Source organism: Petaurus breviceps, unplaced genomic scaffold (assembly GCF_028583685.1).
Source record: "Petaurus breviceps papuanus isolate PSGF00001 unplaced genomic scaffold, PetGlider_PUasm1.0 90503, whole genome shotgun sequence".
Classification (NCBI taxonomy): Eukaryota; Metazoa; Chordata; class Mammalia; order Diprotodontia; family Petauridae; genus Petaurus; species Petaurus breviceps.
Window position 1 is genome coordinate 620,899 of NW_027187265.1, and position 21,780 is coordinate 642,678.

At 40.3% G+C, this 21,780-nt stretch overlaps 1 protein-coding gene across 19 annotated transcripts in view; it reads left to right on the plus strand.

Annotated features, from left to right (window-relative positions):
* Positions 1-21,780, plus strand: part of ZNF618 (zinc finger protein 618) — a 230,063-nt gene that overhangs the window by 119,318 nt on the left and 88,965 nt on the right. For all 19 annotated transcript variants that reach the window (XM_069062674.1, XM_069062684.1, XM_069062680.1 and 16 more), the window contains exon 2: positions 12,643-12,686. In XM_069062674.1, the coding sequence (XP_068918775.1) occupies positions 12,643-12,686 (44 nt within the window). The remainder of the gene's footprint in view (positions 1-12,642; positions 12,687-21,780) is intronic.

Genomic DNA, 21,780 nt, shown 5'->3' on the forward strand with positions numbered 1-21,780 from the left:
ATCTATCTATCTATCTATCTATCTATCTATCTATCTATCTATCTATCTGTCTGTCTGCTTGTATTGGATTGTATATGTTGGCATTGTATTTACATGCTGGGGACAGTAGAAAGACCCATAAGAATCACATCCTATCCTCATGGAGCAAACATGAGATATAAGATAAGTAAATTGAAAAGTTAAATAATAGTGCAAAGATATAACATTTAAGGCAGCAAGGTAGGCAGTATAGTCTGTGATTGTCAAATGACTTATACTATTAGTTTGTTCATATGCCTAGCCCTTTGCTATGGAGAACAGGGATGACCGGGTTCCTGCCCTCAAGGAGCACATAATCTCTTTAGTTAGGCAAGATGAGTTCACATGAAATAGAGAACAGCTTACATTTCTGTGTTGCTCCATGAGGCTGGTTGACTAAGTGTTGTTTTTCCAGTTTAAATAGATCAGGAAACTTGTACAAAGAGGCTAAATCACTTGTCCAGGGTCATGTAGCTAGTAAGTATTGAAACTAGGACTCAGCCCAGTGTTTGTATTCAGTGATCAGTGTCCCTCTGTAATAGTAATGGAATTCAAAGATGCCCCTGTATTGGCTTGGATTGATTGTGTTAAAACCCAGAGCTTGTGAATCCCACTTGTGGGATGCACTTGTTGACGTGAAAAGAGAGGGCTGAACTGGGAGGAGCTAGAGACCTAAATTTAGAGAGACACAAGAAAAGAGAGAGGCAGGAGAATTTTTTGGAAGCAGCATCTTGGAGGCAGAGAGAGACTGAGAGGATTGCTGAGGGCCAGTTTGAATTGCCCAGGACTTTTGAGAGCTGCCACCCAGAGCTGCCAAGGACTGAGGAGACATGGCTGTTATGCTGGTACTTTGTCTGTCTGTTTTTATGTTGTTTTGCCAGATTTGTCCACTGGTGAAGGCCAGTGCTGTTGTTGCAGAAGTTTTTGGAACCTTGCTGTTGGTTCAGAGCTCCTGAGACTTTTCTGCAGACAGAGAGTGAATTCTGTCCACTGGTGAAGGACAGTCCTGTTGTTTCAGAGGTTCTGGAACCTTGCTGTTGGTTCAGAAGCCCTGAAGAAGGATTTTCTTGTTGTATGTTTACAGAAATACTGAAAGGTGGTTTTGCTAAAGTTTTCAGGGGTCCTAGGACTGTTCTGCAGACAGAGAATGAATTAATGAAGACATTGGCAATGCATCTTGTGGCCTTGCTAAGCTTTGTCTCCCCAGGAACAAAGATTGCTGAGAACTTGCCTTGGGTCAAGATGAAGAAAAGACTTCTCTTTGGGTATTAAATGCTGTGCTTCAGCTTGTTGTAACTCTGGGGTAGATTCAATTGTGGTCCAGGGGTGGGGAACTTTTGACTTTTTTATGCTCTGAGATTGAACAAATTAATATACTTTACTTATGATTGGAAACTAATCTCCATTTGAGAAGAGGGGCTTTGTGATGGACTAAATGAATGTACATCCTAGGGGTGGAGTAGTATTTAGAAGAGGGATTTTGCCATTGATTAAATGAATGTAATGTCCAGGGGTGGGGTAGTACTTGATTGAATTACACTTGGTAAATGCTGTATTTTGAATTATGCTATATTTTGATTCTCTCTGTTCTTAATTTGTCACTGAATAAAATGGAGAGCACCTATGCTGGTATTTTGAACCTTGGGAAGTTGCCTTTGCTTGGCATTATACCCTCCCCTCTTCCTCCTTCCCTCCCTCCCTTCCCTCCCTTCCTCTTTCCTTCCCTGCCTCCCTCATATATGTCTGGGAACCACAGCGGTTAAGTACTTGACTTTCCTCTCTGGTTGAGAGTGGTGCCATGTCCAAAGGCCCCATCAACCTTTGGTTAGTGTCAGCTGCTTGTGACTTGGGGGGGACTCTGTTGGATCCAAGTTTGCATCTTGTTGCCCCTTGTCTGGCTGTACATGAGGTCAGCATGAACATATTTTAGTGGAAGACTGATCAGGAGCAGGGATCATTTTAACATTCTGAGTAATTATAGCATGATTAACAATCTGGCTTGTATATGAAAAGGGAATTTTAAATGAGGCTTCCAAGCCCAGAAGAGAGCTATGTCCTTATCACATACTCACCTGTTACAGTTTACCCATTCTTTCCCATTGCTTTCATTAATAATAATGGCTCATATTTATAATTTATAAATGTATAGACTGTTTCATAACATGGTGATGTGGGAGATAGAACGGTCATTATCTCTGTTTTTGTGTAGAGAAGGAAACTGAGGCTTGCTTATCAGCCAGCCAGCATTTAGGTGCCTGTGATGGTCTCAGTCCCTGTCCTCTAAGAGCTTACTGTCTATCAAGGAAATGGCATTTCTACATATAAACATATATGTGAAGTAGATAGGCAGTTTCAGTAGGGAGTACCTTGAGACAGTGGGGATCAGGACGACCTCATGATGGAGGTTGTACTTGAGCTGAGTTTTGAAGGAAGGATCCAAGAGGTGGAAATGAGAGTATTCTAGCAGAACTATTGTGCTGATTTAGCCTGAATATTGAATGTGTGAAGGGGACTAACGTTTAGTAAGTCTGCAAAGGCAGGCAGAAATTAGATTGTGAAGGGCTTTAAAAACCAGAATAGTTTGTATTTGATCCTAGAAGTAATAATAGGAAGCCACTGGAGGGTTTTGAGGGCCTTATCAAAATTGAGTGGTTTCTTAAGGTCACCTGACTGATAGAGTCAGGACTCAAATCCAGCTCTTCTCATTCCAAATTCAGAGCTTTTTACAATCTCTTGTCTCCTTCAGCCCCCAACACTCTCTCCAAAGAAGATCTGGTGTTTGGCAGAATTACTGATTTAATATGGGACAGCCCCAAACAGGAGCACGCCCACAAGCCAATAATTCCTACAAGATTATAGTATAGGATTTAAAGTTAGGAGGGGCTTTAGGAATTGTCTATTCCCAGCCCTACATTTACAGACAATGAAACCAAGGCCAAACAACAAGTAGCAGACCTGGACTTGGACCCCAGGTGTGGAAATGCACTTTCCACTTCACTGCAGTCCTCAGGGTGACTGGAGGAAATTCCATCTTGAGCTCTTCACTCAGTAGGATGGTCTTCTTTGGTTCTTGCTTAGGGAACCAGGGAATCTTTTATTTGGGATTGGAGAAGGTGAAGACAATTCCCTGTTGTTACAGAAGAGCTTCTTGGTGACCTTGACCTTGGACTGCAAGGGAGGCTTTGGAGATGAGAAGATGTCTTTATTGATTGTATGTGTATTTCTGCTGAAATGAAAACCAAATGGGAAATGATTGGTTTCTTTTTACCTTCTTCATTGTGATGCTTTTTTTTTTTGGAGTCTTGCTCTCTGGGGTCAGATGTCAAAAAAATAAATCAAGCATCCTTGGAATGGGACCAGAGGAAGCTTTGAATTTTCCTGGCAGCATCCAAATGTAACATGAGCTTTCTTTCCTCCTATCCTGGGCTGGGAGAATGGGGAAGTTTGGAGTGATTGCTGATAAATATCACCTAAGGGATAAGCATCACTATGGTCTGGGAGAGCAGCTTCAGCCAGGCCGGAGGACTCCTCAGGGAGAGAGTGCTGGTCAGGCTAGGGAAACTTGCCAGTATAATGGCTTGGACACCTAGGGAGCTTGGGACACCGGAGCCATCCTTAGGGGTTGGTGCTGGTGCAGGGTAAATCACACTATGTCCCTCTCCCTAGTACTTTTTTCATGGGTGAACTTATTTTGTGTGTCATGGCACATATTTTTGGCATTCTTGTGATACCTATGGACCCCTCCTTGTAGTGATGTTTTTTAAATAGATAAAAGAAAATACATAGGAATTCAAAGGAAACAAATTATATTGGAATACAGTTATCAGAATATTAAAAATAAAACAAGTTCCTGGATTCCAGCTCAAGAATCCTTGCTATTGGGATGGCTAGGTGGCTCAGTGAATAGAACACGGGCCCTGGAGTCAGGAGGACCTGAGTTCAAATGTGACCTCAGACAAAATACTAGCTGTGTGACCTTGGGCAAGTCACTTAAACCCAATTGCCCGGCCTTCCCTCCAAAAAGAAAAAAAAGAGAAGAAAAAAAAAAGAATTCTTGCTCTACAGTCAAAGGACCTAAGTCCAAATCCCACCACTGTGGCCTCACTGAGAAGCTCTTCTGTGACAACAGGGAATTGTCTTCACATTCTCCAATCTCAGAAGAATCCCTGGCTCCCCAAGCAAGAACCAAAGAAGACACATGGACTGTCCTACTGAGTGAAGAGCTGAAGATGGAATTTCCTCCAGTCATCCTGAGGACTTCAGTGTTGAAGTGGAAAGAGAGTTGGCTATGAAGTCCACACCTGGGGTTAAAGCCCAGGTCTGCTGCTTGCTGTTTGAATTGGGGCAAACTCTTTCCTTTCTCTGGGCCTCATTTTCATTGTCTGTAAAATGTAGGGGTTCGACTAGAACAGAGGTTTCCAGATTTATTTGGCCTGTTGCCCCCTTAAAAATAATTACTGAGCACCCCCTGGAAATCTACTTTCTTTAACCTATTAATGATTTTTTTTTTGAAATTTGCATATTAAATTTAATAATTTACTATAAATTTGAGGGGGGGGGGTTCCTGCATTGAAATTTTGATAATGCGGCATTGCTTCATGTAACTGGGATAGTATCATATTGTAAGCAAGTCATTACAAGCCCATATTCCAGTCAGTGCATGATGAGCTTCCTGATAATGTGTGATAAACTCACCTGCCAACACTTACTTGTTAAGACCTGTCAGCCAGCTTGACCACTGATCAATTATAAATTTAATTTTGTGTGTTTATTTGGAAAATGATGTAGTCAGTATGACTTTAAAACTCTGTTACACAACAGAGGAAACATATAAACAGTTTTTCAAAATTTTCTTCTTTTATGCTTCCACTGCCCTCTTATTTTTATTCAACACCCCTCAGTTGCACCCAAAGCTACTACTGTCCTCCTGGATCGTCTAGCACCTCCCCCGCCACTTGTCAGAGGGTAGTATTTCCCACTTTGGGAACCTATGGACTAGACCGGGGTGGAGTTCTGTGGCCTTGAAGGCATGTGTGGCCCTCTAAGTCCTCAAGTGTGGCTCTTTGATTGAATCTAAATTTCACAGAACAAATCCCTTTAATAAAAGGATTTGCTCTGTAAAACTAGGACTTAGTCAGAAAACCACACCCAAGGATCTAGAAGGCCACATGTGGCCTTAAGGCTGCAGGTTCCTTACCCCTAGACTAGACAATTCCTAAAAACCCTCTTAAGTCCGCCCTATGGTCTTATAGCCAATTATTGGCGTGTGGGAATGCTCTTATTTGGGCTGCCCAATGTCCAGTAATTCTGCCACACAGACACCCAATCTTATTTGGACAGAGGGTTTGGGGGCCGAAGTCACTATCATCTCCTGCGACTTAGTTTCTCCATCTGTAAAATGAAAAGTTTGGATTAAATCAGGGATTTTTAACCTTTTTTGTACATCATGGACCCTTTCGACAATCTTCTGAAGCCTGTGGACCCTCTTTTTTCATAATTATGCTTTTGAATATGTAAGATTACAAAGGAAACTAATTATATCAAAATATAGTTATCAGAGTATTAAAAAAAAATAAGTTCTAGAACCCTGAGATAAGACCCCTTGGTATAAATGACAATCTCCAGAAGCCCAGAAAAAGGGGGCAAAAAGTCACCTGGGGGTGTTCCTGGAGAGTCCTTGATGTTGGACAGGAAGTCCAGGGCCTGGAGAGTGTGTGAGGCAGAATTTGAAAACAGGACTTTTTGACTCTTAAGTCCTGTTCCTATCCAGAAGTGCTTAATTCCCATTGGTGTTATCAGTGCCTCGGGACAAGGAGGGAGGACTACCTTCCACCTCACTGACCTCTCTGTAGTATCTGACTGTGGACTTCAGATACCATCTGTTCTTTTTTCTTCCATGATATTCATTCTACTCCTTTATTTTCTTTGCTGAATCCTTATCCTTCTATCCCTTAAACATGGATGTTATTCAAGAGCCCTCTTTCTCTATTTCTTTTCCTTTGGTGATTTCTTTTATTCCCATGGTTTCATTGAGCACATCAATATAGATGATTCACAAATTTCTCTCTTCATGCCTCAACCCTCCCACCCTTATATTTCTGGGTTGGCATTTCCATGAGTGTAGCAAGGAGCTTGTCAACAGTGTCACTGCAAAGTCATTTTGTCCACAGCTGAATGTCTTATCTCCACTGTCTTCCCCTCGAAGGAAACAAAAACCAAAACTGCCATTTCTCTTGATGGTCCCAGCAACCCATGATTGCTGCTACAGTTATCCCTTCCACATTATGGGGGTTCAGGGTGTAGCACCCCTACAACCTTCAAAATCCCCATAAAATTTTTCTTTTATACCTTCCTTTATACCAGAGAAGAAGTCTGAGTTTTTTCTTTTTCTTTTATGTGGTGTTTACTGTACCTTATTGTAAAATTTAGGTTGATATTATACAATGCTGTACATATATTTTGTGCATTTCTGAGTTTCTAAACTTTTTCTGTTTTGTCTGCTGGCCTTCTTGTGTTGTTTGCAGCTTATGTGAAACCCTTTTTAAAAATTCCCATTTGATTTCTTATGCTGACCTGTGATAGATATATTGAAATTGTGATGGGGAAAGTCACCATGTGGAAGGGATAACTATACTTCTCTCTTCTCAACCCACATTCCTAATCTTGTTTTAAATATCTATTGAGGTTTTTTGAAGTCTGTTCTGTATTTGTCCTTTCTTCTCTGCAACCAGCCTTATTCAGGCATTCATATCTTTTCACATGGACTATTGTGATTATCTCCTAACTGTTCTCTGCTGCTACCAGGCTCTCCTGCTGCTTGAGGAACCTTACTTACAACCATCTGTGTTCAAAAATCTTCAGTGGTTGCTTGCTGCCCCCTGAATAAATGATAAATTCTTGATCCTGGTCTTCAAGCCTTCCCCAATATTTTTACCCTTCTTTGAGACCATTCCAGTCAAATGACTCTATTTCCCCATCTTCATGATCTTTGTTCATGTTGGCCTCTATGCCTGATACGGATTCTTCTCCATCATAAGGAGGTAATAAGGTCCAGTGGAAAGAACATTGGCTTTAGAGTGAGAAAACTGGAGTTCAAAGGCTGTTTCTCGTTATTACCTCCTGTGTGGCCTTGGGTGAATCACTGAATACCCCTAGGCCTATCCTTTTTAAAATGAGAGGGTTGAACCAGATGGCCTCCAAGGGCTTTTCTTGTTCTAAGTCTATGGTTCTATGGCCTGTATGTTGAAGGTCTTTTCTTTTTTTGAAACCCAACTGGTTCCCCCTCCCGCCTCCCCTCCATAGAATGATTGATCATTCCCTTCCAATTTTATATAGTGCTTTGTCTAGACCTCTCTTTTGTATGTCCCACACTCTCTTTTGTATCATAGTTTACTCACGTACAGGTCTGTCTCCCCTCACCCTTCTCTCCCCCATAAGATTGTTATCTCTTTCAGAGCAGGGTCCATTTTGTATTTATCTCTGTATTCCCAGAGCCTAGCACATTGTGGGAGATTTTTTGAAAATGCTAGTTGAATTAATTGAATTGAGCAGAACCTCAAAGAATGAGCAAGATTTAATATGTTCAGATTGCCTGGGACCAGGCATAATATATATTGTTCAAAAGTCATATAATCTAGAGCAGAGTAGAGAATACACACACACACACACACACACATGCACACGTATGTATATATGTATATATATGTATATATGTGTGTGTATATATATATATACACACAGACACATACATATACACAATTTTTTTTTAAAAAATTGAAGGCCAGAAGTCATTCCAAGAGGCCTCCATCACACTGTAGATTATTTTGGATAGTGGAAATACAGGAAAAATGAAAAAAAAAGATTGCATTTTTCCATGTGATGAATATGTACAGCATTGAACAAAATAATTTTGCATCCTATCACATTTATCCAAATTTTAAAAATTATGAAAGAACTAGCACAGTTGAATAATTATTTTGGTCTTTTTTCCCCCTTTTTGCATTTGCATGTTGCAAATATAGTACAGGATATTTAGTTCCAGCTTCAGTTGGTCTTTCCAAAGAGCCTTTGTCATCCATGATCTCAAGCCTGTTTTGATTCAAGTCATGTGTGAAAAATGTTGATTCCCAATAGGACTCTAACATTGCATGAGACTCACTTTAAACAGGGGAGGAGTTTTGCTGAAATTTGTGTGATGGCCTTATAACTGCTATTGTGATGGGGAAGGTGGAGGGGGGGAGACCAAACCATTTGTTACCCCAAATCTCAGAAAAATCAGAATGATTTTTGTTCAGCTGTCAACTTGTCTTTAGATTGTTATCACAGCTACATCCCAGTTTGTGTTTGTTTAGATGAGTAGGCACAAAAGACCACACTGAGTGTCACAAGAGGATGTATTTTCTTTGAAGACTACAGAGTCCCATTACCCCTGATTGCTATGATTTTGCCTGCCTGGAAGAGGGAGGCAAAATGTATCAAGATTAGGACTAGTCAGAAAATTCCCAGGAAATTGTCCCAGTAAGTGGGAGATCTGGGAATGTGTAGCATTAGCCTCAACCAATTTCATCCTCTGCCCTTGACCAGTTTCATTGTTGGTATAATCAGCAAATACCAGGGCAAGCATTTTTTTTTTTTCCCATTCCCAAGCAGTGAGCTAGGGATATAGTAGACTTTAGAGTAGACACTTCTGGAATCTTCCCTTGCTTTTAAGGCCCCCCCCCCCCCAACCTATTAGGTCTCATTAGATAGTTTTTCAATACTACAGTTGTTGTTCAATTATCTCCATATAGATCATGTTCTTTGATCAATTATCTGAGCTGGAATTTTTATTTTTTTATGCCAAGCATAGTTTCTCCAATCCCTGGAGCTATACTTGTGTGGTTAGGTTCTTTTTGACATAGATCTGATTTTCATGAGGACGTGCTACAATCTTGAGCAGTCTACTAGTTTCAGGGACCCATGAAGCTGTTTCTCCCCCCATTGTGTGTGCATGACAAATCATTAATTTGTGATGGATTGCTTGGAATTGTGGGTGCCCCGCCATTCTTCCTGTAGCTGAACAGCTGTATGAGAAATGAACATATCAGTGCTTGTGAAAGATTGGAGATCTAGCCAAAGCAATTATATTGGCGCAGCCCTTCCCCCTACCCCTGGACTTTCCCGGGCAATGAAGGGAGGAAATTTTTACCAGAAATTTCTCAAGTGGCTTTAAAAAAAAAATGAGAGAGAGGGAAAAAAATTATGCCTTTTTGTAATTGAATTAAATCTTTATCTCTTCATCTCTTGCAACAAGCTTCCAATACACATTGGTCCCCCAAGTGCCTCCATTTCAGCTAGGCAAGAGAAATATTCAATAATGAAATTTTACCTCATGAATTTTTTTTTAAGGAAATAAAATTGTGATTTTATTTTATTTTTTTTTTTGGTGACGGTGGTTGCTATTCCTTTAAGATTTCGGAAGCATCCCAGTGCACTAAATGTGACCTCCATAACTTTTAAATTAAGAATTTGTGCTGGCTTGAAATTTATGAAATATTTCAGCATGAAAGAAAGCCTTTTTCCCTCAGGAAAATTGAGCAATAAATCACAGTGCTGTGGATTTACTGCCCTACAGCCAGCCAGAGATAGGATTTTTTTTTCTTCATTCTGAAAAAAAAAAATGTAATCATATAAGACAGCTTAGTTGCCATCCTCCCACTCCCTAGAATTTTTAATTTCAGCTGTTTCTGCTTGGATTTATTTCCAATATTCCTGCTCGGCTTTTCAATTTCCTCAGTTATTAAATTTTAATTCAGTGCATTAGCATTTAAATTAAAAAAGGGTTTATTTTATCGAAATCGTTGGCTGGCCCCCATCCTGTAGCACACGAATTGCCTGTTCCTGCCATTTGCTCAAAATGTGAAATGCAGCTAATGTCTTATAACTTACATTTGCACAAATTCAGAAATAAAATTTCTGGGTTTGGAATAATATTGTCTTTCCAAGAAAACCTGTAATAAGAGGATGGAAAAGAGCCACTGAGGGGCAGATTTTGGACTGGAGGAGAAGGAATGATAGCGTCTTTCAATGAACCAAATCCTAAGGAGATTGTGTTTAGTGATGACTGTAGCTGAAGGAATGGGGCTGGGTTCCTTCTAGGTGGGAAAGGCTTGATGACCTTCCTTTCTCGGTATAGTAGGTAGAGTGAAGGTTGTGTCTCGTGATCCCAGCCTTCTCTTTACCGTTGGCCATTTATAGATCTGAACAAGAGTAGTTGGTCAGCCCTCAATGGGTTCCTGGAGCAGTTGTCTGTGGCTTTCTTTTGGCAAATCCTTGGTTTCCATTGGCCCTTCGCTATGGGCTCATCAGTAGAAGGAATTGGTAGCATCCATTCTACTTGAGAGTAGGGCTAAAAGCACTCTCTCTACTTGATGTGAGAGGCCGCGATTCCCAGCCTTTCTGTGATCACTATTCTCATGCTGTTGGCTTGATTTCATGTGCCAAGGAGTTCCATTGAGTATATGGGTTTTTCAAATCAAAGCTAATTAAAATTAATGCCATTTTTGAGAATTTTTGCAGAATCCCCCAGATAGTCAGTAGGATCTCTGAAGGTAGGTGGAGGTTATTAACAAAACCAGAGCTGGAAATGGCTGGGTGGAAGGTTTATTGAAATCAGTGGCTTCCCCCAGATAGATTTTGCATGCCATTCTTGGGCACAGATAAAGCATACACTGTTTCTTGATCTCTTCTTACCTGGGGTCCCCAGTTCCAAAGCTTAGATATAATGATTCCCAACAGTCACCTCTGGTAACTTGCTGAGAACACACCTGCCTTAACAAATGACTAGCAGGGATGACAAACTCATCCAGACTCTACTTTCTGGTGCAATAGCTAGTGGGGTTACTTGCTAATGTTCAGCTGGAAATTTCTCCTTTTAAATTCCTCAAGGGCCACCTTCTTACTCCCTATCCCCAGAAAAAAGTACCTGGTACACAGGAGGTATGCAGGTGATGGATTGTGAGTGAAAGAATCCCTGCTCTGCAGGTTATTAACTTTGTGACCTTTTGTAAGTTTGGGGGCCCCTTTGTTATTAATTGTGGATTACACTTCCTGTCTTGGTTTTTGTGAGCATTAGATGAGATTATAGATATGAAAGTGATTCACAAAGTTAAAAGTACCATGTCCATATAATCAATAATATTATCTTAATAATTAAAATATAGCCCCAGTATCTCTACTTCATAGGGATAGAACTAGAAGGTGTGTAAAGGACGTAACTGTCTTTGTGACTTGGAGGCACAGAATCATCATGGAAAACCCTTTGTCTTTGTGTCTGCGACTTCAGGCATGACAAAGCATAGTCAGGGACACACAGAGCACAAAAGAACACAAATAGACCCAGGGAAAGCCACCTACAGACCCCACCAGCAATCCTGCACCTTAGTGAAGAATCCTTACTTGACACTACTGTGTGTTCTCACATAGGCATTCTTTTTTTTTTTCTCTTTAGATAATTAGCTGTGCAGCTACAGTTAGTGGAATAATTGTGGTCTAGACCACCAGCCAAGAGGTCCCGTTTCATTTTGCTTCAGAGCACAAGAGTGAGAGGCTGGTGCCTTCATCAGAATTATTGCAAGTAGCAGCTGCCTTCTTGTCCCCACAGCTCAACAGTCCCACCTTCCTAATTGTGGTAGCATAGACACACTTAAAAGTGAACTTATCTTTCTAAATTAGCCTTTTTGGAAACGCAACTTAGTGGTCCTTCCTAGGACCCTTTTCTTTTGTAAATCTCAGAAAGGGCTTTCTATCCTTAACATTACTGCTGAATGTTTCATTAATTAATAAAAGATACAGGGGCCATACTGTTTTCATTCCAGTCTCCCAGTTCATTGCATTCATGGTGACTAGAAATGAATTGCCAAAGTCAGCAAATGAGTCATTATGCCAAGTAGGGAATGAGAACCCAGGAGTTCTGCCTTCTCCCATGTCCATCACCTGCTATTACCTCATCTGTGCAACTTTCATTTGTCAGCATTCCAACAAGATATTAAAAAATACCTTCCACTATCCTTGCGCTTCTTGCCTGCACTCACGATGGAAGGATAGAATATTTTAATGTAATAGGATTTTTCTCCAGTTGGCAGGAATAAATCTGCTGTTCCTGTTTTATTGGAAATCCCAGCTGAAAATAAAAATGGTGCAATTCAATCTCAGGTTTAGCTGGTTACTTACTTTAAACCAAGTCCCTTGGGTACTGCAGTTGTCGGTGTTTGGGGTTTGCAGAAATGATGGGCACCAAGACAGGATTTAAAGGAACAGAACTAGGAGAGCAGAGATAGAATGGGAGCAAGGTTCTTCTGCCTTGGTACCAGAGTTAGGATCAGTAGGAAGGAAGATAGCAGCTTCTTTCATTTATCAGGATATGCTGCCCTCTGTGCCTAACTCTTCCAACAGAAGGAAGTTAGATGCTGTCATTAGAAATAAGGGACATCTTCCCTCCATCCCTGAGGCCACTCTAGAGGATTGGCTTGTGCATAGACCTGCTGTGCTTGACTGGGTTGGATCTTCCTGCTGGCGAGGGTGAATCTGGGCATGTTTTTGGCCTCCCTTGACATGGGTATGTTCTGTTTTGTTTTCTGTTTTTAGGCTGAAGGGGCCGGTGCTACCGGAAGGAGGAACACAGCTGGCAGGTATGTGCCTTCTGAATTCAATTCTGCAGGCATTTATTTAAAAAAAGTTTTTTCCAGTTACAATTAAATACAATTTTTGACATTAAAAAAATTTTTTTTTGAGTTCCAAATTCTCTCCCTCCTTCCTTTTCCCTCTCCCTGAGATGAGAAGCAATTTGATATAGAGTTATACATGTGCAGTCATGCAAAACATATTTCCATATTAGTCATATTGTGGAAGAAAATGCAAACCAGAAAGAAACCAAGAAAAAAATAAAAGTAAAAAATAGTGTGCTTTGATCTACATTCAGATTCGATTAGTTCTTTCTTTGGAGATGGATAGCATTTTTCGTCGTAAGTCCTTTGGGATTGTCTTAGATCATTGTATTACCAAGTCATTCTTAGTTGATCATCAGACAATATCGCTGTTACTGTGTACAATGTTCTCCCTTTTCTGCTCACTTCACTCAGCATCAGTTCATATAAGTCTTCCCAGGTTTCTCTGAAGTCTGCCTGCTCATCATTTCTTATAGCACAGTAGTATTCCATCACAGTCATATACCATAATTTGTTCAGCCATTCCTCAGTTAATGGGCATCCCCTCATTTTCCAATTCTTTGCCACCACAGAAAGAAAGAACTGCTGGAAATATCTTTATGTATAGATCCTTTTCCTTTTTTAAAAAAAAATTATTTTTATTAATCTCTTTGGGATACAGACCTAATAGTGATATTTTAGGAGGCATCTATTATGCTCCTACTGTCTACAAAACACTGGGTTAGGCCTTAAGGATCCAAAAACCAAGGGAAAAATGCTCTCTCCCCTCAAGAATTTTACATTCTATTGAGACTGGGGGTGGAGTTAGAGTGTAACTACAAGGCAGTTGGAGAAGGAAGAGAGTACTCACTAACCACTAGCCAGGGCATCCAGAATGGACCCTTGTAGGAGTTGCTGCTTCTCTGTGCCTTCCCCTCCACTGCCCTGGCCTGAGTAAAGCATGACACTAAAAAGGCCAGGGTTACCAATGAGATCTAGACATATCTATACAAAGGAGAACTTCAGTTCCCAGGCACAAAGCTCCCAGACTCAGCGCCATCCTTTTTACAACTATGTATGTGTTGTTAGGGCCTGGGAAGACTTGTCCTCCTAACCTTTGGTGGTCTTGTATGAGAATGGTGCTTCTGTCTCAGACACAGGGACTTCATTTGCTGAAGAGAAAGGAAAAACCATATGGAAAAGTGATGCAGTTGCTTTTTTTTTTTCTTTCTTGTTCAAGATTTTAACTTCAACTCAAGTCTAACCCATTTTTCAGCCATCTACACCCTCACTTTAGAAAAGGAGTTCCCTTTTCCATTTTATATTTCCCAACTTCTTTTGAAACAGAATAGAGGTAAGATAAGGGTTCTTAACCCGGTCTGTGGCATCCATCCCCTTTTACAGTCTGGAAAAGTTTATTCTCATAATTACATTTTTAAATGCATAAAATACATAGGATGACAAAGGTAACCAATTGTATTGAAATACAGTCATACAATTTTTTTTAAGTTCACTGACCACAGTTTAATAACCTCCATACTAAAATCTCATCCCTGTCACATGTGTGAGTTTGTAGAAGAAGGAAGAAAGACAAAAACCTTAGCAACATGCTGTCACAACCTCGCTTCATTCTCTCCTTTATCAGGCTAAGAAAATGGAACTAGCAGGAATCCAGCAGTCTAACCCAGAGTACCCCTGAGAAGACATGAGGAAACTTTTGAACTAGAACAGACCTATACCTGGGGCCAGAACCAAACTTACCACTCTTCTTCCTTCTTTCCCCATCTTTCTTCAGGCCTCCTTTGCCATGTCTTTTCCTCCAAGGAAGATTGAATTGGTGTTTGAAGTGTCCATCACTTTTTTTTTTCTTTTTTGGTTAATCTGTGGGAAATTTGTCCACATCTTGGGAGCCAGGGGGAAGCTGAGGTGGGAATAAACTTTGAAAGCTTCCTTCTCACTCTGGACTGGCCTTCTGTGGAGAGTGACCTGCTGGGTATCATTCATACCCTTATTGATGGAGTGGAGGAATGACAGAGGGAGAAGATCCAGTGCGCTTAGAGTCAAGACATCTTGGTTGGATTCCGTCTGAATTTTGACCAAGTCTGACCCTCGGTTTCCTTATTTCTAAAATGGAGCTAACCTTACTTTGGCTATCTGTTCATTGTATATTAAGGATTGTTTGAAATTTAGGGGGAGGTATTGCTGCAGGGGATGGTGAGAATCAGGGAGAGAAGTTATAACATGAAGGGGACTGGAAGAGGATGGGGGAAATGGGAATGGAAGAAAATGCCTTCTGTGGCATGGGGAAACTCATCTTGTTCCGTGACCAACATTTTAATACTCAGACACTACTCTTAAATGACCCACCTGCCATCCTTTAAGCATTCTGATTTCTGCATTCAGACACCCTATTTTAACTCCATGGGGTACACAGTACCTTTGTGTTTCCTGTCAGTGGTGATCCTAAAAGTGACCCGAGGATCATGTGAACATATATGCCAAAGTGACTGTAATGTTGGGTGATATTTTCACGGTATTCTTGAGCGTTTCTGAAGCAAGGGTAAAAGAAATGTCTACTATGATTAAGTCACAAACTTTTATTAAGTGTCTGGGAAGTATTGAGGGGTACCAAGAGGCATGATCCATTCAGAACATTTATTAAGTGCATACTCTATGTAAGAAACTGTTTTAGGCACTGGGAATACAAAGATGAAAAATGACACCCTCAGAAAGCTTACGGTCCGTTTTGCGTGGATGTTGTGATGAAAAGTAATGTTATATCCTTTGAAACACCTATGATGTTACATGTGGAGGCACATTAGGACACTTTAAGAAAACAACATCCTGTTTAGCATGCTAAGTCACTTGTCTGTGACATTTTGGTGGGGGGTGGGGAGGGGGAAAATATAGCCTTTTGTTATTGACATTGTTTAAGAAGTAGTGAATTCTGACTTGTGTGCTTGATACCTTGGCCACTGAATTTCGTCAAGACCTATCAGATATCTGGAAGGATGATAGATAGAACATTTATTGAACATTAATTATATTCCATACATGTGCTAAACAAGTATAGAAGGTTTCTGGCCTCAGGGTGCTTATATTCTAGTTAGGGAACAAGGGCAGGTACGGAGGCAGGGTAGCATGGTATGGGGATAGCTGGAGAGAGACCTGAAGGCTTGGTTCAGAGTAAGATAAAGTGACAGAGCCATGGGATCCAGGGGGTGGAATCTGGGTTACTGATAGAGGGATAGGAAGTGGGGGAAAGACATGGAGGTGATGGCTTGAGTAGAGAAGACATATTAGAATATAGGATGTAAAATATTAGAGTGGGAGAGATTTGGGAGGGACCTCAGAATCCCACTTCTGTCATGTTATGGTGTGAAGAAACTCAGGCTCAGAAGAAGGTGAGAAAGAGGCCTGGGCTCTGGTCCATGACAGACTGCTTCACCTTTGTCCAAGATTTTTCCTTTTCGCCTGGAGTGTGCACTTGTTTGATCTTTCCCTGAAAGGCCTCTGGCCGGAGACCAAAACCAACAGCACAGGCTACTTAGGCATGAGAAGACAGGAGGGATTTGATGTTTCTGATCGTAGGAAACAACTTAATGTGGTTTTATTTTACTCCCTTGTAACCGAAATGGGGCCAGTTTTATAAGTCCAGCATTATAGGCACTTTGGGTTAGCATAGAACCAATGTAAAAGCTACAAATTATATAACTGCACATACAACCAAACTTTGCTCATTCGCATACATTGAGGGGAAGCCTGTCTGAATTAGCAGCAGACCTGAGTTTTAGAAGGTTGCAAAATTGACATTTTCCTGTTGTTTTTTTTTTATGTATATGAAGTAATATGAACTAATTAGGCTAGCATAGATTTACCACTTGCATATTTTTGCACCTTGAAAAAAAATATGCACAGCTTTTATTATGTTCATCCTTCTTTCTTGTGGTCTATTTTGTATTTTCATTTTGTATTTTCCTCTCTTCCCAAAGAAGCACACTCCTTCCCCACCACCATTCTGACCCTACCCCTTTCCCTCAGAATAATTGCAAAACTATAGAAATATTGACATATAAATTATTAATATATAAATATATTTCTGCAGCCCTGTGATCTATTATCTTGAGTGATCCTTAACACACAATGAAATAGGTAGCCAAAGTAAGATTATCTCCATTTTAGAAATAAGCAAACCGAGGTTCAGACTTGGTCTATTTTCATTGTAACTTGTGTTACCTCAGTCTCCCCATCTGCAAAAACTGCTTACCTTGTTTACCTCACAGAGCAGTTGAGATGATCAAAGGTGAGAATGTATTTGGAAATGCTTTGTAGACTCTACAGCACTATACAAATGGAAGGCATCATTATTATTGCTACCAAGCGTAATTCCTGCCAGGTCTCCTTTATTAAAGACAAGGACCCTTTACGTTTATCACATTGATTTATAACAAGCATTAAGCATTCTTGATATGCTTATCGTTGTGCTAGGTACTATGAAGCAGACAAAAAATATGGGACGTGATTTTCTTTATTTGTGGGCGGATCAGATATTGCTATAAAGTACCTGTGTGAGTTGGGGCAAGTGCCCCAGTCTTCAGAGGTCTCAAGCCTCTGTCAATGAGGGGGTTAGACTAGATGGCTCTTTGAAGGCCTGTGCCAACTCTCTCCAGAGTTCTTTTGTTTAGAAGTGTGCTGAAAGCAATCTGATAGCTTCAGGACATGGAATACTCCTCCTGCCATCTTCTTTTTGTACTATTCATTTGCATAGTAAACCAAGTTTTCACAGATAATACACAGGGATACTTCAGGACTGTCACTATCAGAGGTATCTTAAATTATGAATTAGCATGGTGCTAATTAATGAGTTTCTACTGTAAGTGATTTAGGCTTCTTTGCTAAGATTGTAGATTTTCTTCACGCCAGAAAGTAACCTCCTAGTTTGAGATATTTATTTGTAATCGAAGTATGCATTGATCTCTGTGGGTGTGCATACGGGTGAATGTAACTTACCAGTGAAACAAGGTTAATGTGAAAAAATGGTAGTCTGATGGTCCATCTTTAAAACAAACAAAAAACCCTATAGAGTTTACCCTTCAATAGGACTTAAGAAAGGTATCTTTTCATGCCTTTGAAGTGCTTTTAATTCCCCATGTATAATTATTTATTGGTGACCACGGTACAGATTTCTGTTTGTTTTTTAACAGTAATATTAATATTAGGCAGCCAAAATTGGATTCTCCTATGTATAACACACAAACACGCATGTACACACACACACACTGTGCTTGTATGTGGCAGCACACACAACTAAAGCAACACTAATTTGTAGGATCCCAGGGGTTCTGAGAAATCAGCTGGAGATTTTAAAAATCAGTGATCCTTCCAGAAATGTAATGCACCAAATTATGCAAACTTAAGAGTTGAAGGGCATGTTAGAAGTCATTTAGTCCAATCCCTACCTAAAGCAGGAATCTCTTCAACATTCTTAGCAAATGGGCATCTAGCTTTTGCTTGAAGGCAGAGGAATTCTTTCCTTCTTTTCATTCACTTTACTAATATTTTTTCTACTGAAATTTTGGGTATATCTACTTCAGGGGGTTGTGCCCCAGTGTAGTCATTCAGGAAGAAATGTGTAGAAGTGAATTTGGAAATAGTGAGTCTGGTAGATGTGTTGAAGCTGATTTGACAGACTGGTGAAAAATTTTTGTTTGAGGTCTGAAGAATCTTGCATTTGTGTATACGTAATCCAAAAAATAACCCATACTACTTCAGGCTGCATTCATGTGTGTACCTGCATGTATATCAGGGGTAGGTCAGTAACCAGTGGAGGAATGTGGGAACTGCCACACCATATCCTCTGTGATCGCACATGCTGCCATCAGGTTCTTTATCTTATGATTTCATAGCCCTCCTTGTCCTGCTGCTTGGTCCCTCTCAATTGGTCCCCGTTGTCTGTAGGGAGTGGCTTGGATCTGGACCATGTGCTAATGGGTCTATGGCTAGGGCTCAGAGGGACAGTGTAGAAGAATGAACTGATCAGTGTTGAGATTAGTAGGGTTTTTTATTTTGTGAATTTAAAGCAGGAGTTCTCTTTTTTAAAAATATATTTTTATTGTTAAATATTTCCCAATTTCATTAAAAAAATTTTTTTAACATTTATTTTTTAAATCTTGAGTTGTACATTCTCTCCCTCCCACCCTTTCAGAAGGCAGGCAGTATGATATTGATTACACAAGTGACGTGAGGCAAAACATTTTCATAAGGGCTATATTGCAAAAGAAAAGACACACACAAAAACATGAAAAACAAAGAAAGTGAAAGAACAGTGCTTCAGTTTGCACTCAATTCATCTGTTTTCTCTGTGGAGATGGATAGCATTTTTATTTTAATATTATTCCTTTGGAACTGTCTTGACTCATTGTATTAATCAGAGTAGCTAAGTCTTTCACAATTGATTATCATTACAAGATTGCTATTACTGTGTGTAGTGTCTGCCTGGTTCTGATTGCTTCATTTTGCACCAGTTCATATAAGACTTACCAGGTTTTTCTGAAACCATCCTGCTCTTCATTTCTTATAGCACCATAATATTCCATCACAATCATTTACCACTATTTGTTCAACTGTTCTCCAATTGATGAACATCCTCTCAATTTCCATTTCTTTGCCACCACAAAAAGAGCTGCTATAAATATTTTTGTACAAATAGATTCTTTTCCTTTTTCTTTGATCTCTTTGAGATACAGACCTTGTAGTGGTAATGCCCTTTGGGCATAGTTCCAAATTGTTCTCCAGAATGGTTGGACTGATTTACAACTTTACCAATAGTGCATCAATGTCCCTATTTTTCCATATCCCCTCCAGCACTTGTCATTTTCCATTTCTTTCATGTTAGCCAATCTGATATGCCTGAAGTGGTATCTCAGAGTTGTTTTAATTTGCATTTCTCTAATCAATAATGATTTAGAGCATTTTTTTCCACGTGAATATTGATAGCTTTGATTTCTTCTTCTGAAAACTAAGGCAGGAGTTCTTAAGCATTTTTGTGTGTCTTGGACCCCTTGGGCAATCTGGTAAAACCTATGGACCCCTTTTCAAAATAATGTTTTTAAATGTGCAGAATAAAACACATGCTGTTATGGAAGAAACCAATTATGTTGAAATACAACTTTGAAAATATTTTTAAAAGAAACAAGCCCCCAGTACCCAGGTGAAAAACCCCGGATTTAAGGGAAGGCTGCACAATATAACGCAAGATGCCTAAGGGAGCACAGAGAGGAAGACAGGGGCAACACTAAAAGGGAATAATAGCATGCCCAACCCCTAAGCAAGAGCATCAGCTGACACCTCTAAAATGAGGATCCTGTGTTCTCCCCCAACTGCAGCATGGACCTCCGAACACCTCCAGAGCAATATGAGAAAGGAAGGAAAGGGACACAACCAGGGATGTTATCTGAGAATCTCAAGCATCATATTCTTTAGGCTAATCCAAAGCTTGAAACAAGCTGCACCCAGGACTTATATGAGTTCTCACCAGTTTAATGGGTGGTACACTTCCATGTCTATTTCACTCCATGCATGTGGGTAGCTCAGGGGTCAGGACAGCTCTGGGCCGCTGAAGAAGGCCAGGTGCTTTTCTAAGGAGATGGAGGATTTCCTTTGTCTGATTGCTTTCCCACCTCTGAGGTTGAGGGAGAGAAGACTCTGCTTAGCTGGGAAAATGGAAGCTTCTTCCCTGGAAGTTAACTGGTATAGGAAATCCCAGCTGTAGATAGTAGGGGAAGGAGGCATATCAGAGAGGATGGGAAGGAAAGGGCTACCAGGTAGGTGAGGATGCAGTCTGGGCAGAGACAGCCTGATGGAAAACAAAGACTAGGCCTGCAAAAATCAGGTTTCTCTGGACCATGACATGGGTTTTGTGGAGCCTGGAGTCCGAGAGGCACGTATGAGAGTAAAGGATTTTGGTAGTAAAGGATTTTAGACCAGGATTTGGTCAAGACAGAGAGAAATGGGGATAGAATCAACAAACAAGCATTTATTGGGTGGAAGTCACTAGTGCTAGGCAAAGTTTGAAGTTATCCTCATAAATAAGATAGATTTTTTTGAATTTAGGATTTTGCTAGAGGAGACTGGATAGGTGTTAAAAGATAACAGTGTAAGGTAGTATGTATGCTAGGTTCTTTATGAACAGCAGAAGCTATAAATGCTGTAGGAGTTTCAGAGAAGGAAAGCTTGTGACAGAGTAATCCTGGAAGACTTCTTGGAGGAGATGAGACTTAAGTTGGGCTTTAAAGGAGGGATAGGATTCAGATAGGAAGAGAAGGGCATTCCAGGCAGGTGAGAATGAATATGCTAAGTCCCAAGGTCAGGAAGATATGTAGAATGTTTGGGTATTGTGTTGTAATGTAATGCCAAGGAAAGGCAACTTCCCAAGGTTCAAAATACCAGCATAGGTGCTCTCCATTTTATTCAGTGACCAACCAAGAACAGAGAAGATCAAAACATGACATCATTCAAAATACAGCATTTACTAAGTGTGATTAAATAATCTCCAAGTACTACCCCACCCCAGGACCTTCCACTCATTCAATCAATTACAAAGTCCCTGGTCTAAATACTACTCCACTCCTAGGCTGTACCTTCATTTAGTCCATCACAAAGCCCCTCTTCTCAAATGGAGATTAGTTTCCAATCTAAGTAAAGTACATTCATTTGTTCAACCATAGAACACAAAAAGGTCAAAAGTTCCCCACCCCTGGATCACAATTGAATCTACCCCAGAGTTACAACAAGTTTAAGCACAGCACTTAATACCCAAATGGAGGTCTTTTCTTCATCTTGACATGAGGCAAGTTCTCAGCAATCTTAGTTCCTGGGGAGACAAGGCTTAGCAAGGCCACAAGATACATTGCCAGTCTCTTCATTAATTCATCCTCTGTCTGCAGAACAGTCCTAGAACCCCTGAAAACATTAGCAAAAACCTCTCCCAGGATTTCTGTAAATATACAACAAGAAAATCCTTCTTCAGGACTTCTGAACCAACAGAAAGGTTCCCAGACCCCTGCAACAACAGCACTGT